This window comes from Pleurodeles waltl, chromosome 11, assembly GCF_031143425.1.
Source record: "Pleurodeles waltl isolate 20211129_DDA chromosome 11, aPleWal1.hap1.20221129, whole genome shotgun sequence".
NCBI classification, from domain to species: Eukaryota; Metazoa; Chordata; class Amphibia; order Caudata; family Salamandridae; genus Pleurodeles; species Pleurodeles waltl.
This window is the reverse complement of record NC_090450.1, coordinates 18,488,841-18,506,964: the sequence shown is the minus strand read 5'-3', so window position 1 is coordinate 18,506,964 and position 18,124 is coordinate 18,488,841. Positions and strand designations below refer to the sequence as shown.

Here is an 18,124-nt window from a genome sequence, read left to right as displayed (position 1 = left end):
GTTGTAAGCCCGATTTTGCCAAACTTAACAAGTATGGCAGGATAGATTGTTCTCCACAGGAAACCGGGTCAATGTTGTTGTGTAAACACCAAATGCAGAATCTCTTCCACTTGCTTGCATAGGCTGATCGTGTGGAAGGGCGCTTTGCTTCCTTCAGAATTTCCATACAGTCCTGAGGTAGGTTCAAGTGTCCATATTGCACTAGCTCAGGAGCCATGCTGCCAAACTCAACGATGAGGGGTTGGGATGAGATATCTGCCCTCTGAACTTCGTGAGAAGGTCCGGACGATATGGTAGCCTGATGTGTGGTTTGAGTGACTGGTGAAGAAGGTCTGGGAACCACCACTGGCGTGGCCACTCCGGAGCAATTAGGATCATTTTGGTCTGAGCATTGGACAGCTTCTGGAGGACCGCCGGAATCAGGGGAAGCAGTGGAAAAGCGTAAAGAAATGCTCCTGACCAGCTTATCCATAGGGCATTCCCCAATGTCCCTGGATGGTAATATCTGGAGGCGAAGTTTTGGCATTTTTTGTTTTCTGGGGTTGCGAATAGGTCTGTAGAGGGGGTACCCCAGAGTGCGAAAATGGAATGAACGACGTCGTCGTGTAGTACCCATTCGTGGTTCTCGTCCATTACCCGACTGAGGGCATCCGCTTGAACATTCTGGATGCCGGGCAGGTGAGTTGCCACTAGCGACAGGTTCCTGGCTAGAAGCCAATGCCAGATTGTCTGAGCCTCTCTGGATAAAATTCTGGACCTGGTGCCTCCTTGTTTGTTCACGTAGTACATAGTGGCCACGTTGTCTGTCTGGAGAAGGAGAGTTTCCGTTCTCAGAGAGGGAAGGAAGGCTTTGAGCGCAAGGTGGACTGCGCGAAGTTCCAGCAGGTTGATGTGATAGAGACTCTCTCTCTGTGACCACTCGCCTTGGACTCGAAGATGTTCCATGTGCGCCCCCCATCCGAGCAGTGACGCATCTGTTACGATGGTTTGAGATGGAGGCCGTTGTTGGAACGGAATCCCCACCAAGAGATTGCTGGGTAAACACCACCACTTGAGGGATTGTAGGGTGTGAGGAGAAAGAAGGACTTTGTTCTCCCAATCGTCCCTCAGTTGACACCACTGATCCTCCAGATTTTCCTGCAATGGTCTCATATGGAGGCGAGCATTGGGAACCAGATGGATACAAGACGCCATCGAGCCCAGTAGAGAAGCTATTATTCTTGCAGTGGCTTGAGGTCTTTCCTGCAGTTGTTTGCACTTTTGGAGAATCGATAACCGTCGTTCCTCCGAAGGAAACACCTTTCCTAGCCTGGTATCTACAATGGCCCCTAAGTAATGCAACCTCTGAACAGGTGTTGCTGTAGATTTCAGGAGATTGACTTGAAGACCAAGTTTTTGCAGCAGTTGTAGAGTCCATTCGAAATGTTGTTGTGCCTCGAGACAACTGGAGGCCTTTATGAGCCAATCGTCTAGATAGGGGTAGACGAATATTCGCTGTTTCCTCAAGTGGGCGGCTACTACCGCCATGCATTTGGAAAAAGTTCTTGGCGCTGATTTTAGGCCGAAAGGTAGAACTGCAAATTGGTAATGGCGTTTTCCGAAGGTGAACCTTAGGAATTTTCGATGTTTCTTGGTTACTGGGATATGAAAGTAAGCGTCGCAAAAATCTATCGCACAGAGCCAGTCGCCCTGACGTAGATGTGGGTAAATTTGGTGTAAGGCTAACATCCTGAATTTTTCTTTGCGAATCCATTTGTTTGCTGTCCTCAGATCTAAGATGGGACAAAACTCTTGTTTGTCTTTTTTCGGTACAAGGAAATATCTCGAATAAATCCCCTTCCCTTGTTGGCTGATGGGAACGGGTTCTATGGCTCTTTTTTGCAATAGGATATTGACCTCTAACTGTAGAGCTTCGAGATGGTGGTTGGCTGTTTTGGGTGGAACAGATGGTGGAGAACTGGTGAATCTGAGAGCGTAACCATGTCTCACAATATTCAATACCCAGGCGTCTGTTGTGATGCGTAGCCACTCGTCCAGGTGATTTGAGATACTTCCCCCTACCGGAGTGGATAACGGAGGAGGGGGAAGCAAAGATTCAGGGCTTAGACGTGGGAGCCTGTCGAGTTGCCTGAGTTTGAGGTGTTGAACGACCCCTTGTCGACCTTCGCTGAGTGGAGAAACCCCTTTGATGCTGCTGTTGTTGCTGCTGCTGGGGGCGCGAAGACATCCAGTGTGGCGACTGATACCGGTGGGTGAAAAGTCGTCGTTGATATGGCCGGAAAACCTTTCTTTGTTCTTTCGGTCTTTCCATGCCTACCGCTTTCAGGGTATCTAGTTCAACCTTCATTCTAGCCATCTCGTCATCGGCATGAGAACCGAACAAGGTGGAGCCCGAGAAAGGCAAGTTTTGTATTCTCTGCTGCGCTTCAGGTTTGAGTGATGTAAGTCTCAACCATGCATGCCTTCTGAGCGCTATCCCGTGTGCATAATTGTGTGCGGATAGCACCGAAGAGTCAGCTGCAGCACTTATAATTTGGTTAGAAACCATGGCTCCCTCACCCACGACCTCCAGGAAATCTTCCCTTTTATCTTTAGGAAGATGTTCCGCAAACTGCATTAAAGAGTCCCAGAGGGCACGGTCGTATCGCCCTAATAACGCAGTAGCGCTGGCTGCCTTCATCGTGACGGCTGCAGTAGAACATACTTTTCGTCCTGCAGCATCTATCTTTCTGCTCTCTTTATCTGGAGGCGAAGAAGAAGACGGTGAGGTTGAATGCAGTTTCTTTGCCGCTACTATGACCACCGAATCAGGTACTGGGTCCGACCTCAAGAATAGAGGATCTTGTTCTGGTGGACGATATTTTTTAATAAGTCTGGAAGGAGCAGACTTTGTTGCGGCCGGTGCAAGGAAAATATCCATTGCTGGTTCAAGGAGACCTGGAACCAGTGGAAGCAAAGGTCTGGAAGATGTCCTGTGATGCAAGGTCTCGAAGATCACTGACGTCGATGGGGCAGGTACCGCCAGCGGGATGTTCAGCTTGGTCGCCCCTCGTACTAAGACCTCCTGGAACGTATTCACATCATCTATGGGGGACACTCTCGGGGACGGTGAGTCCGATAGGGTTGGAGAGTCGTCCCGTGTAGACGAAGAAGAACGCCTGTGATGTGAATGCTGAGATCTCTGTGATTCATGACGGTGCCGAGAGGAAGAAGAGCGTCTAGAGGAATGTCCCGAACGTCTTACAGACCGCGTTGGAGTCCTCAAAACAGACTCTGAAGGAGGAGCCGGAAGAGGCGCCGTAGGTGTTACCGGCGTCTGTGGCAATGGTGATTGTCGAGGAGAGAGTTGTGGAGACGCTGGAAGGAGGATGAGTGAAGCCGAGGATTCTGAGATTGTATAAACCCTTCTAGGTCTTTTTGATTGTCTCGACGTCGACACACTCCTCGACGTCGAAGTACGGTGACGGCAAGTGCCCTTCGCCGTCGATTCTTCTCGCCGTTGAGAATCTCTCGACGACGACCCTCGACGTCGCCGTGATGACGGTGAACGGCTACGACGTCGAGCACCCCTCGACGTTGATCGCTCTCGCCGTGTCGAAGGCGAGCCGGATTCAGATCTCCTCGACGTGGAACGTCCTCGCCGTGTCGACGGCGACCCAGATCTCGACGGCGAAAGTCCACGCCGTCTCGACGGCGAAATCGTCGTCGATGGCGAGCGATGTCTCTTTCTCGCCGGCGAACCACTCCTCGACGGCGAGCATGTTGGCGCCGTTCCTTGCCTCGACGTCGACGCCCTCGACGTCGTCGGAGACCTGTGCCGTTTTTGAGCCGGTCTGGTCGGAGTTATAGAGGAAACAGTGTGAGCCCTGGTAGAAGACTGACCTTCTCCTCGCTCTGTGGTAGAATGACCACTTTTCCTCCTGTCCTCTTTCGCCTGGAGTCGGATCTTCTCCCTGTCACGAAGGGTCCTTCTGGAGAAGGTTTTGCAGATGTCACACGACTCCGGTTTGTGGCTGGATGGAAGGCAAATTATGCAGACCCGATGTGGATCTGTTTTGGCCTTTTTTCTGCCACAAGAAGGGCATTTGTCAAACAGTGAAGGCATTTCTGAAGTAGAAAAACCTCAAAATTCTGTCAGAATCTAACAGAAAAAAATAGAAAATGATCACTCAATGTTAAAAACGTCGAGTGAAATTGAAATTCAAAAGATTTTAAATGAATTTCTGTCACAAAAGGATTTTGTGAGGTAGAGCTCAATGCTTCAGGGTCCTGTCAGAAAGGAGCCGGAAAAAAGAACTGAGGCAACTGCCTTTTGCTGTGCATGATGGGAAACAGGAAGACTTTACTTTCTTAAAGGCACAGCTCTATTTTCATTCTGTATAATGGCAGCCTATGGGCTACACTGCCCTACATTGTTTTATTCTCATGAGAGGTGTAAATAAAATATGAGAATGTATTTATTTATGTATTTATAGAATAAATTGAGGTTTAAACGTGAATTTACACTACAACTGTTTTTTCTTCTAACAATTTGGCCTGTGTAGCTGTTCACATAGGCTGCACATTGTTATTCTTAAGTGTTTTTCACAGACCTTTTTTGTCAAGGAGCTGATGATTGCACTTAAGAATATATTACACAACAGTGCTCCGGGGTCCCGGCAGGCGCGCGGAACTATTCAGTGCTTATGACTATACATGGAAATCCCCTACGAGAGAACTGGACCTTTAACTCTGCCAGAGGATTTTGGGTAAAGACGCATGGTAAGATATGAAGCCTGCCCTACTCATTATCCTTAATAGCTTTCTTCTTTCTCTTTTATTTCTAGATTAAAAGGGTACAGTTTTTAGCTGAGTCAGGACAAAAAGAAAAACACAAGAAAAAACAGACAGTGGTTGGGGAAGTTGGGGGTATTATATGTATTTTCTCGACCTGTCAATAGAAACACAAATTAGCTTGGAAGGAGTGACGAATAGCTGGTGAATGGGCTCATTCACCTCATACATTAAGTGATTGGATGAGGAAGAATCAGAGCAGCTAATGGTGCATTTCATTTACATCCTGGATTCGCAACCCCCTGTGGTATTGGAATTTCTGTGTGAAGAATGACATATGTGGGGCACCTGCACAAGTCAAAATGCAAGCCACGGTACAACTGTTATCTGACAAATTCACACTCAATCTATGGTTGATGCAACCAGTATCCTAAGACCATGCTTCTACCAACTTGGAGGTTTATCTGCCAAGCATTCCTGCAACTATAACCTTGTGAGAGAAATCAAGCAATTGGTGGGACCACAAATGGTGCTTGAGCCCTGAAGGTCACCAGCTAACTTTGGGGCACATGATCTCCCCTAGCCCCAGCTGTGCAACCATGTGCAAGTCAAAGCATGGGTCATGTTACCTGGCGAACCTCAAGACTTTAATGATAAGGATGAAACTTGCAAACCTTGGCATCTGCGTCTGAGCTTTTGAACGACGAAGTTGATTCCAGTCTGAGATGGACTGTTCTTTTTGGCAGATCTGAGGATGCAGGAAACAAAAAGATGAGAAGCCCATGAAACCTTCTAGAGCAAGAGACAAGACGACAGACAAGACACTTGCACTTACCTCGTATGGCCACAGGTACAAAACTCTCACTTGCTGAATTGCATGTTGGTCCCTGGTACCCGGGGGCACACGTGCAAGTCTGGCCACAATCGGAAAGGGACTGTGTGCAAGTGCCCCCATTCCTGCAGTAATGTGGAAGACACAGGGAAGGGCAGCAGGACTTTCCATCTCCTGAAAGAAAACATCACGTGCATTGCTGACATTTTGAGTATGAATTATGTCTCTGATTAAAACAAAATAAGTTGCCACAGAGAACATAGACATGCACGAACCACTGACAGCACAAAAGTACCCGGTGATCATGGTACCAAAGGACACTGACATAAACAGAGGTCCAGATTTACTGTTCTCCCACACAATTGCTCGCACAAGGCAAAGCAGGGTGTCGTGACACTAAGCAGCGCAAACAACAAACCAGGGTATCAACAAACGTTCTGGCACAGAAGGCTCATGTGAGCAAAACACCAAAGATATTTTTTGTTGTGATATGTTAACCTGGGTCAGATTGGGAAAGCGAGCACTTGGCTAACGGTCGCTGGGACGGTGCTTGAGGACCAGCTGGGGCCACTTTTTAATGCACCTGTCCCGGATTTAACTCATATTTGTTTATTAGCAGTGGTCTGGTAAGCTTCTTATGCTGAAGACCAAAGGCTACAGCAGCCCTCTCGCCCCCACTACCTCCCTCAGCATGTACACTCAGATGGCCATTATCACCTATTACAGAACAACAATGGTCTTTGTGGTCACAGCATGAGAGCACCTCCTACATGCCACTCAGGGCCCTACACCCTACAGGGAGTCCCCCCAAGAGAAATTCTGTGAGCAGCAGAATTTGCACTCCTCTGCCAAGGGAATAAGAGGCACCGTGTAGGGTGAAGCGATGTGAGGGGATTCTGCTTTCACCTCCCACAACACATTAAATGCAAGATGTCTTCTACCCCATTCCAGGTGAGGAAAGTGAAACAGCGTCAGATAATCAAGCCTATAAAAATAAACATGTAATTGTGATCTTGAGTGCAATGGGGACAGGGCCAATAGGTGTAGGTACAAGACAGAGAGAGATGTGGCTAAAACAAACAAAATATCTTGTAAACAATTTTGTTGGCTTTCATCTACAAGTAATTGCATAAAAAGTATTGTGCACACACCTTAAGTGAGAAATAAATCCAAGTTTAATATTCTATGGGAACTACACTCTTTTCGGGTAAAAAAGCTCTGTTGGTGAATGTGACCACTGTAGATGTCTCTGTGTAACCATGGGGTCCCAAGCATAAATCCTGGTTGGAGTGCTGGAGAATAGTTACATGTTTTCATAGTGCTTTGAGGTCCAGCCAGTGACAAAAAGCACTCTGAATATGTAATTATTTTACAACTTCATTATGCACAACATAATTTAGGCTGCTGCAAAATGCACAAAGGGATTTTAAGTTAAAACAAGTACTTTCAAAATATATATTTACAGTAAGACTCATTTAGACTGTAGCTAATGCAAACCATTTTACAAGTTCCCATTAAGACACATTTTCCCGAACTCAGGTGATAAGCCAATTCCACTGCTCTTAAACAGAATTCATCTTTGCAGGAGGTTCTGTCAATGAAACCCTACACTGCCTCTCAAGCATTCTTTACATTATAAGATTACCAAACTGCACAGATTCACACTTCTTTCAGGTAGCAGGCACCATAGAAGGAAGGCTTGCTTCTTCTTTCGCTGTGTATTCCGCTCACTTCACAGTGCTGAAGACAAACCTCACCTAGCACCTCAAGGTCAGCATAAACCTTTCTGGGACAGTATTTTTTCAAAAGAAATTAGAGGAACTCTTTTGGTCAAAATAAAAAGACACCACCCCCAAGAGATCCCTCCTACTGCAAGCTGTGAATTGCATTGGTTTGTAGCTTGGAGCCTGTTGGTGTCCAAAGATGTCACACACAACATCCGAGCGGCAGATCTATCAGTATGATGGATCCAAAGGTCAATAACCTAGGCTGCTCTTCTCATCACCATAGAAAAGGAAGCTCCCTCCTCCGTATCCACAGTATAGGGAGAAAGCATGCCCGTACCTGGAGAAGTATCCAGTCCGCCGGCTTCACCCAAGTCTGTATGCCAGTCCAGAGGTACTTGGAGCTGGTATTTCAAAGAATCAAGTGACCCCTCCCACTCTTTACCATAAACTAACCCATAAGAAAGGGGCTCAGGATCCAACATAGGAAGCAAGGCCACTGCTGGCATCAAAGCTGGCACCGTACAATGTCCATCCAGCTCCATGTCGGGGATAAGAATTGGGATGGCGCCGCCCGTGGGCGTATGTGTGGCACCAGGAGCTTCGGCGTTGGGACCGGTATTGGGGATGGTTGGAGTGGTATGATTGACATTGGTACGGATCCAGGAGTAGATCCATGGGTGCCCCTTGGTGCTGAGGCATAAGCTGATCCCAAAGTGGTCCCTTCTGACTCCGCGGGGCCGGAAGGAGCACTAGCGGTGTCAGAATGCCCAAAAATGAGGTGCATGGCCTCTTTTAATTGGGCTGGGGCTGCTTCGGCTCTCTAGAACATCAACGCTCCGTTGTCTCATTGACCAGCAGACGAGGCAAACTCAAAGAACGCTTCAATTTCTTACATTTTTTATTCTGCCTTCAACTCATCCGATTGCCCCAACAACTTGGAGTGGGACGACGATGATGGAAGAATCCGTGGCTGATCCAGGGACCTTCCTCTGGACCGGGATCTTGACTAGCATGGAGTTGAGCATCGGGCCACCATCAGCTTCAGGGACTACCCCCTCAAAGCCTTCGGATGCATGACCTGACACTTGGAGCACAAATTTGAGTCGTGTTTGCGCTCCAGGCACCAAATACACACGAGGTGCGGATCCGTCACGGACATCACCCGAAGACAGGAACTACAAGGATTGAACCTGGTCTTCCTTGATGACCTCAACAGAAGTTGAAAACTCTATAAAATCTTCAACAAAAAGTCAAAAAAGCCACACAAAAAATAACTGAGGGGTAGCTGTATTCGGATCAGCGCTAGCTGGCGAGCACAAAAACAAACTGACATCACCGCGTCAGGGTGGCTCCTAAATCAGTACCGCAATGTCATATCCAGCACAGACAACACCGACAACAAATGCAGAGCTCATCGACACCACCTAATGGCATGTAGGGGTACTGTTCAGGAAATTCTCTGGATCCAGTCTGATGTCTGGGGGAAATTCAAAGGTAAGGAATCTGCAACTAGACATTACACAGTGTACTGACTTTTTCCTGAGAGCCCGATCAGGATTTGAAAGACTGGTCATCTGGGAAGGTGACGGAAAGTGTCAGACTGTCACAAACAAACAAGTTACCGACCTTCGTTAATGCATTTTCTGGTGGATACAATCTACCTGCAGATTTCCTCATCTTTTGAAAATCCCCATGCAGCAGCATTGCACGGAAACTTTCTTCATAACTCTCCCACATTAACAAGGGCTTAGGAATCTTGGCAACTCCACACACAATGCCGTTTGACATCACTGGAGGCATAAGACGCCTTAGTTGGCGTGCTAACATGAATTTCCGTACATTTTTTAATAAGCCTTTGAAGCAAGCAGATGGAACTAACCCCAGAAATGCAATTACAGTTTATAAAACTTTAAATAAAAAATGTACATATAAAACTCAATTTCGTATTCACAATACAGTGGAAACTCTTTTGGTATAAGCAGGCAAGCAATGGGGAGGCGGTGGGTCAGTGAGGAATCCACAGGTGGATACTGCATCCACCAGAACAAGCATTAAAGAAGGTACATAACTTGTTCCTCTGAAGGATAAATCTACCTGCAGATTCCTCACCTTTTGAATACAGCACTCAAGCAGGCCCATACCCATAGGTGGGTGAATTTCTGCCTACGCCAAAAAAATCATGCAAAACAGAATGAGCGAGGTGACCGTCCCTCCTGACTTTGGAGTCTAAACCTTAGTGCTTTAGAAAATGGTGAAGGGAGGCCCAAGTCTCTACCTTATCCATAAATATCTTTCAGAGGGACTCCCCTAACCAAAGCAGAGGTGGATATTTTAGCTCTAGTAGAATGAGCACTAATATCTTCTGGAGGTTCCTTTGGTACCAAGGTGTAGCAGATTTAAATACAAATGATGATACATCTTGACAGAGTTCTATTTGGATCTCCTTTCTTTTCATTTTGCCAACAAATCCCACAATAAGTTGCTCATCCAGCCGGAAATCACGTGTTCCTGCCCATATAAAAACATTAAAATCTTTCCTCCACTTTAGATGGATGGGGAGGGGGATAGAAAGTAGGAAGCATGATGAACTGACCGAATGGAACAGAGTAACCACCTTCAACAGGAAGGCAGCCATGGTTGTCAGAACCAACTTTTCAAGAAAGACAGCAATCTTTACACTTAAGGCCTGTAACTCACTAACCCGTCTAGCAGGCATTATGGCAATAAGAAAAAATGCCTTGAAAGTAAGGAATCTCAAAGGACAACTGTACAAAGGTTCAATTCGAGAACACATTTAATAGGTAAGCTCCAAACTAGGTTCCCACTGAGGCATAATGAACATCATAGGAGGGAATCTATTTTCAAGTTCCTTCATAAACCGTAACACTATAGGAGACTCAAAAAAAAATTAACTCAACTTGCCTCTTTCAATCTCCAGGCATGTAGGTACAGGCTCTGGAAGTGGGGATGTAGAACCTGCCCCTGCAACAGAGAGGAGATCTGCTCTGAGAGGGAGACGGAGCACAAGGCACAGGGTGAGGTGAAGAAGGTCTGTGTACACTCTTTGCGGCCAATTCAGGGCTATTAATATGACTTGGGCATGTTCCAGGAAAAAGTTTCTCAACACCTGAGGAATCAAGGGTATGGGGGGCATTGTGCAAAGCATCTGGGAACTCCAGTCCAAAAAAACACCCCATTAATGTCCCCTGCATTGGATACTGGAGGCTGCAGAATGACGGGCAGTGTGCATTCTCTCAAGTGGCAAAAAGGTCTATCTGAGGAGTCGCTCATAACTGGAAAATGTGTAGAACATCTTTCGGAAGGAGACGCCACTCATGATTAGTGGAAAAATGGTGGCTGAGACTGTCATCGTGCACGATGAGAACTCCAGCCAAATAATTTGCCATCACACAAATATGATGGTCCTGAGCCCCGGACCAGAGTCAGAGAGCTTCTCTGCAAAGAGGATACAACCCTATTTCCACTCGCTTGCTGATGTACCACAAAGTAGTAGTATAATCTGTCAACACCTGTACTGGCTGACCATGAATAGTAGGGAGAAAGGCCTCAAGAGCCAAGTTTTCGCCTGCAATTCCTTCAAATTGATAATAAACAATTGTTCCTCCAGATACCAAAGTCCTTTGATCTCCAGATCCCCATATGAGCTCTCCACCCTGAGGTGGAGGCATATTTTATAACTGTGGCCACTGGAGGAGGAGGGTGAAATTGCTTCCCTTGAGATAGATTGCTAGACACACCCCACCATTGAAGATCTACTTCAGTGTCTCTGGAGATATCAACAGATGCCTGGAGATCCCTGTAGTGTTGAAACCACTGCCTGCAAAGATACCTCTGAAGGGCCCTCATGTGCCACCATGCATGACTGACCAATAGAATGCAGGAGGCTAACAGGCCTAACATGTCCAAGCTCTTCAGGACTGAAATCCTTGCTCCATTCAGAAACATCAGAGTCATAGCCTGAAAGTTCAGAATCCTCTAAGGAGCATGAAAGGCTTGGCTCATCGTAGTGTCCAGTACTGCACAGAGAGGGCTCTATGTGAGATATCGGCTTGGGATGGAAAAACCCAGGTTGAACAACCACTGAGCTATCAACCAGAAATGATGTAACACCAAATTTGAAGATTTGGCTTTGATGAGCCAATCATTCAGGTAAGGGAACACTGATACCCGCAACAATGAACTGCGACTACTGCCATCACCTTCTGGAAAACTTGAGGTACATAAGTAAGACCAAAGTGGGAGAACTGCAAACTGATAATGTTGAGATCTCACCATGAAACGGATATGCCTCCTGTGTGACTGCAAAATAGGGATGTAAAAGTAGACATCCTGCAAGTCGATTTAAGTCATCCAGTCTTCATTCACCAGTGCAAGAAGAACCTGAGCTAGGGTCAGCATCTTGAACTTTTCCTGCTTGAGAAATCAGTTCAAAATACTGAGGTCTAGGATCGGACACAAACAGCCACCCTTCTTATGAATCTGTAAATATTGTGAATAACATCCCTGACCCTGCTCCGGACTCAACTCCAATCCAACCTATTGAAGCAGCAGTTGTACTTCCTGTTGGAGGTGCTGAAAAAAAATGAAAGTTTTGCTGGAGAAGAAAAGGTGGAAGACATTCCTGGAAGGGTATGGTATACCCCCTTTCCACAACATTTAACACCCACTGGTCTGATGTTATTGACCTCCACTGTTGTAGAAACTGGGACACCTCTCCTCCCACTGGTAAAGCATGCTCTAAAGTGGGGAAACTAGGGCTCCTTTACTGCAATGTTTTTAGAGGAGGAAAAGGATGAGAAAGAAGATGGGTGAAGGGGGACTGCTTGCTGTCTACCACTCCCACACACCCTGTAACTTCTATAAAGGAGGTTGGATGGCTGATGTTCCTGCTGCTGATACTGCTGTCATCCATGAAAAGAAAAGCCTTTGGCAAACCCAGAAACTTTCTAAACTATCTTTAATCTTTGGCCTGAGATAGAAGACCCAGGGAATGAGCCGTCGCCTTACTCTCTTTGAAACGTTCCTAGGCAGAATCTGATTTTGCACCAAAAAGTCTAGCCCCATCAAACAGCAAAGAAATCAAGGCATTCTTCACATCTTAGGAGAATCCGAAACCCCTCAAACAAGCTAGCCTTCTGATGGTTGTCGAAGTCCCCATTGATCTGGCTAAGGAAACTACACTATCCAAACCAGATTGAATAACCTAACGAGCTGCAGCTCGTCCATCATTCAAGAGCTCAGAAAAGTGTCCCTTAACATCATCAGGTAACTTTGGATGAACAGCCTTAGCAGAATCCAAAAAAGCATGTATATAAAGGCCCAACAAGCAGGATTCACTTGTGGACTTCAATGCCATGCTGCCAGATAAAAACACCACCTTTGCCAATTGCTCCCTTTTTTTGGACCCTCTCTCTGCTAGGGGGAAAGAAAATGATCCAGGGTTAGTTTCACGGAAAAGGAATCTTGAGACACCATACTTTCAGGTGAAAGGTGAGAAGACAAACAAAGCAGATCCCCTGGAGCCAGCTTGTATCTCCTAGAAATCGGCCTATAAACTGCACAGGTTGCCATAGGTTTCTGCCAAATGTCCAAAACTGGCTCACTTAAAGCCTCATTAAAAGGCGACAATGGTTCTGAGGATGATGATGAAGAAGAATGAAGTACCTCAATTAGCAAATGTGACTTCAGTTCTGTAGTAGGAAGAGGTAATTCAACATTGCCGTCACTTTCCTTATAACTGTATCGTAGGATGTGATCTCCGGTGGTGGAATACCCTTAGGTGACAACAACTTCCATTCTGGGGACGTGCCTGAACCTCTTGCCTCTCCTAACCCTTCAATGTACAGATCCAGTTAAGGCACAATTAAGACACAATCTCACCCTCTTCCACTTCTGAAGGATCCGTTTCACCAAAGAAATATTTCTCCTCTCCAAGAAGTCCTTGAGCCTTCCATCTTTATCAATGCTTCCATGTCAGTAACGGCACCAGCGATATCTGTAACAGTGCCAGTGAGGTCAGTACCTGTGTTGGAGACAACAGAGTCGAAGCATGTGATGCCAAAACGGAGTCAGACGCCACTGGAGAAGGCATTGACAGTGTCAGTGACATCTGAATCGAAGGAGTCTCTTTCCTCAGTGTCGGAGTTGGCCTGCTGATTAGCCACTGGAAAACCTCCCGAAGAATATGAAAGAGGACCCATGGGGCCCACAGGCACAACAGATGGCCGGACACATCTGCTCCTGTTGAGACTGAGGCACTGGATCCAAGACTGGCATCCCTTCTGGATGCCCAGGCGAAGTTGTCTGCAGCACTGGAGCTGGAGTTGACACCAGGAACATCACTGAGGACATCACTGAAGTAACTTCTCGATCTTCTTCTGAATCCGGATGAGGTGATACCGACCTCAGTGACTTATCTCTGTAAGAACGATGTTGAGAACCATGGCGCCGCTTCTTCTTATGCTTTTTTTTTTCTTGCTCACTTCAACAAATAGGAAGACAGAGATTTGTTATGTTATGTTATGTGACTCTGACTCATAGAGCGCACATCCACCAAACGGTCTCTTGGTGCTAGGTAATTGTCTCATCACAGCTCAGAATACTAATTAATAAGCTTGCTTAAAGAGCCAAGTCTTCAGCCTCAGACTGAACTTTCCATTGTTCAAGGTATTCCTGATTTTCAGATACAAGATGTTTCAGACACGGGGACCAGTATCTGAAAACCGGACTCCACCAGTCCTACTCCTCCTGAATTGAGAAACCAATAAATAATGTATATGAGTGGATCTGAGGTCCCTAGTCGGGGAGTACCCGTGGATCCGAGATTTTTTTAAAGCTGGACTATTGGTGCAAGGCCTTAAAAATAATACAACAAGCTTTGTACATGGGTCTCTGTACAATGGGTAGCCAGTGAAGCTCTTTTGTCACATGGGAGATATGATAGTATTTGGGTAGTTAATAATCAATCGAGCAGCCTGATTTTGAACGACCTGAAGCCTGCGCATAAGGTGTTTAGGAAGACTCAGATAAAGGGAACGAGGACAAGACGTCAGATGACCCATCCTCTTATGCCTCACCTTAACCATGAACAGATTAATTTCTCTTTGCTTCTATGCCTTCGGGTCATCTTTTGACACAAAGAACATGCTCTGACATCATTATCTGAAACCAGACACTAAATGCAAATATCATGAGGGTCAGTGATGCCCATCTAAACTTTACAGTCCTTACAGGGCTTAAACTCTGATTTCCGAGGTGGAGACATCTTTTTGCAAAAATGTACCACTTTTGAAAAACCTTGAAAGACTTTTGACCATTTCCTAAATGAAAGCTAACAAAAATCATTACGCGTGAAAGGCACAGAAAAAAAGGAAACTGATGTCAGCATGCAGATGAGGACTCCTTATGGATCCAGTGACCTCACGTGCTGTCACATGTGGGCCATGAAGATTCCATAACCATTGTTAATGTCGGAGAGCTATCAAAAAAGTTTATGTAGAATTCTGGTGAGGAATCAGCAAGTAGAAACACTTTTTATGTGACTGGGGCACAGTCAGAGGTGGTGCTAAAAAGAATGTGCATAGTATTCCTGATGATAAGCTTAAAAGAATGCCTGAGCAGTGAACACATCCATTACCAGGTAAAAAGTATCTTTAACTCAATCATAACCAATATCACTTGCTTGATGTGTGGAAATGCTCAGGAAATGATTAGGCAATGCACACGGAAAGACACTTGGGCATGGGCTTCTCACTGAGTAATCTCAAATATAAAATTTCACTCTTCATTGTAACAGATTCTAACCAGGGTATGCAAAAGATGTAACTTTTGTCAGTGTTTTAAAGGTATTTTTTTTAATTTGCAAATTCATCAACACTGCAACCCGGTCCTGAGAGAAGGGGTTTAAAAACATTCAGCAAAACTTAGATTTTGTTGGAGCAAATGAAAACCAACTTTGTCGAAGAATTATTACGCATCAATTTTTGTGGACAGGATATGTGAACAGCCAGGGGAGTTTTGCAAAGGGGGCAAAGTTCACATCATTCCTCGAAACAATGATGTGGTCCGACTTCTTTAATCCAAGGACAGGGCATAGTTTGTAAGCATTGAAAATTGATCAGCGCACTGGAAAGTGTAGGCATTATGGTAGCCAAGTGAGGACATGATGACTGTAAGTAACATTGTAAACTAATAGGAAGGTGGGGTAATATCTGTAAACATATTCTTATTGGACAAGACACAATCGCAGTCAAGAACTGTCCATACATATTAAAGACCTCTAACCATGTCTTTATCTTCACTATGTATTCTCTCTGCTGCTGACCCTCCACACATGAGTCCCGCATTCAGTCAAACAAGTCAGTATGGCATGCTCACCGACAAATCCGGGTTTGCAGGTGCAAATGTAGCTTCCAACTGTGTTGATGCAGTTGGCATTCAAGGAACATGAATTCACCATTGAACACTCATCAGCATCTGTGGATGAAATGCATTAGTAGATGGGTTAATATCAAATAGTGTCTGACTGGATGGCAATGTTGAGGTTCATGAATAGAACCAGACAAAAAGGTGAGGTTATATATACTGAAACATTTAATTATATTGTAAAAAAAAAGCCTAGCTGTATGAATAAGTGCAGCAATTGCAGCTTGAACGCGGTCAATCCCTTCAATTGCGTTTTGCCCAGCTAAAATCATGTCACTGTTTACAATCTTCAAAAAAACATTTGTTACTTACTTGTAACTCTTGTTTTCCAGTATTGATATCTGTCATAGATTCACATGATTGAACCATTTCATGTCGTCGAGGTGAAATTTCATCCGTACCTTCTAAAGCAGTAGAAGCAGTATACATAGCTTGTAATGGCAAATTACATTGACTTTAGTAGCTTATCCACATCATTTATAAAGAACCAAACTCCAGCTAATCAGGTGATAGCACACTGTAGAACACTCCCTGCAGAGGCATCTTCCCTCAGATTTTCAAACACTATTTGGAAAAATCTCCACTTACAAGAAGGGGAGCCTCTATGTGGAGGAGGGTGGTTTGCATGTGAAGCTATGAAAGATACCTGTAGGAAAATGGTTCCCTGTTGCAGTTACCCCACACCTTTTGCCTGCTATTGATGCTGACTTGACTGAGAAGTGTGTTGTGATACTGCTAACCAGGCCCCAGCACCAGTGTTCTTTCACTAAAAATGTACCATTGTTTCCACAATTGGCCCACCCCTGGCAAACAGATAAGTCCCTTGTAAAAGGTACCAGTGGTACCAAGGGCCCTGTGACCAGGGAAGGTCCCTAAGGGATGCAGCATGTGTTGTGCCATGCTAAGGGACCCCTCACCTAATCCATGCACACTGCCATTGCAGATTGTATGTGTTGGTGGGGAGAAAAAGGCAAAGTCGACATGGCATCCCCCTTAGGATGGCATGCCCACAAAATACTGCCTGTGGCATAAGTAAGTGACCCCTCTAGCAGGCATTAAAGCCCTAAGGCAGGGTACACTATACCACAGGTGAGGGCATAGCTGCATGAGCAATATGCCCCTACTGTGTCTAAGTCTATTCTTAGATATTGTAAGTAAAGTGTGGCCATATTAAGTATATGGTCTGGGAGTTTGTCAAAACGAACTCCACAGCTCCATAATGGCTACACTGAATACTGAGAAGGTTGGTATCAAACTTCTCAGAATAATAAACCCACACTGATGCCAGTGCTGAATTTATTAAACAATGCACACAGAGGGCATCTTTTCCCCAATCCTTCAGTGCAGGACTGACTAGTCTGTGCAAGCCTGTCACTGAGACGAGTTTCTGACCCCATGGGGTGAGAGCTTTTGTGCTCTCTGAGGCCAGAAACAAAGCCTGCACTGGGCGGAGGTGCTTAACACCCCCCCTGCAGGAACTGCAGGAACTGTAACACCTAGCAGGGAGCCTCAAAGGTTCAGGCTTCGTGTTACAATGCCCCAGGGCACTCCAGCTAGTGGCAATGCCCACCCCCTGGACACAGCCCCCACTTTTGGTGGCAAGTCCAGGGGAGATAATGAGAAAAACAAGGAGGAGTCACCTACGAGTCAGGACAGCCCCTAAGGTGTCCTGAGCTGAGGTGACCCCTGCCTTAAGAAATCCTCCATCTTGGGTTTGGAGGATTCCCCCCAATAGGAATAGGGATGCGCCCCCCCTCCCCTCAGGGAGGAGGCACAAAGAGGGTGTAGCCACCCTCCAGGACAGTAGCCATTGGCTATTGCCCCCCAGACCTAAACACACCCCTTCAATTCAGTATTTAGGGGCAACCCTGAACCCAGGAAATAAGATTCCTGAAACCTACAACAAGAAGGACTGCTGACCTGAAAGCCCCGCAGAGACGACAGAGACGACAACTGACTTGGCCCCAGCCCTACCGACCTGTCTCCAGACTCAAAGAACCTGCACAGCGACGCATCCAACAGGGACCAGCGACCTCTGAGGACTCAGAAGAATGCCCTGAACCCGAAGGACCCAGAAACTCCTGAGAACAGCGGCACTGTTCAAAAACAGCAATAACTTTGCAACTTTTTAGCAAATTCCAAAGAACTCTCTCTTCCCGCCGGAAGCGTGAGACTTCTCACTCTGCACCCGATGACCCCTACTCAAGCTCCAGAGAACAAACACCACAGAGAGGACTCCCAGGCAACTACGACGAGGTGAGTACCCTAAGTTGGCCCACCAGCACCCCCACAGCGACGCCTGCAGAGAGGATCCAGAGGCTCCCCCTGACCGTGACTGCCTGGTAAC

The 18,124-nt window shown here is 46.1% G+C and overlaps 1 protein-coding gene across 2 annotated transcripts in view; it reads right to left on the bottom strand.

Annotated features, from left to right (window-relative positions):
* The window catches only part of LOC138265247 (fibrillin-2-like), a 514,969-nt gene that overhangs the window by 138,714 nt on the left and 358,131 nt on the right, over positions 1-18,124 (bottom strand). For both annotated transcript variants that reach the window (XM_069212836.1, XM_069212838.1), the window contains 3 exons: positions 15,730-15,828; positions 5,609-5,779; positions 5,448-5,521 (listed from right to left, as the gene is read on the bottom strand). In XM_069212836.1, the coding sequence (XP_069068937.1) occupies positions 5,448-5,521; positions 5,609-5,779; positions 15,730-15,828 (344 nt within the window). The remainder of the gene's footprint in view (positions 1-5,447; positions 5,522-5,608; positions 5,780-15,729; positions 15,829-18,124) is intronic.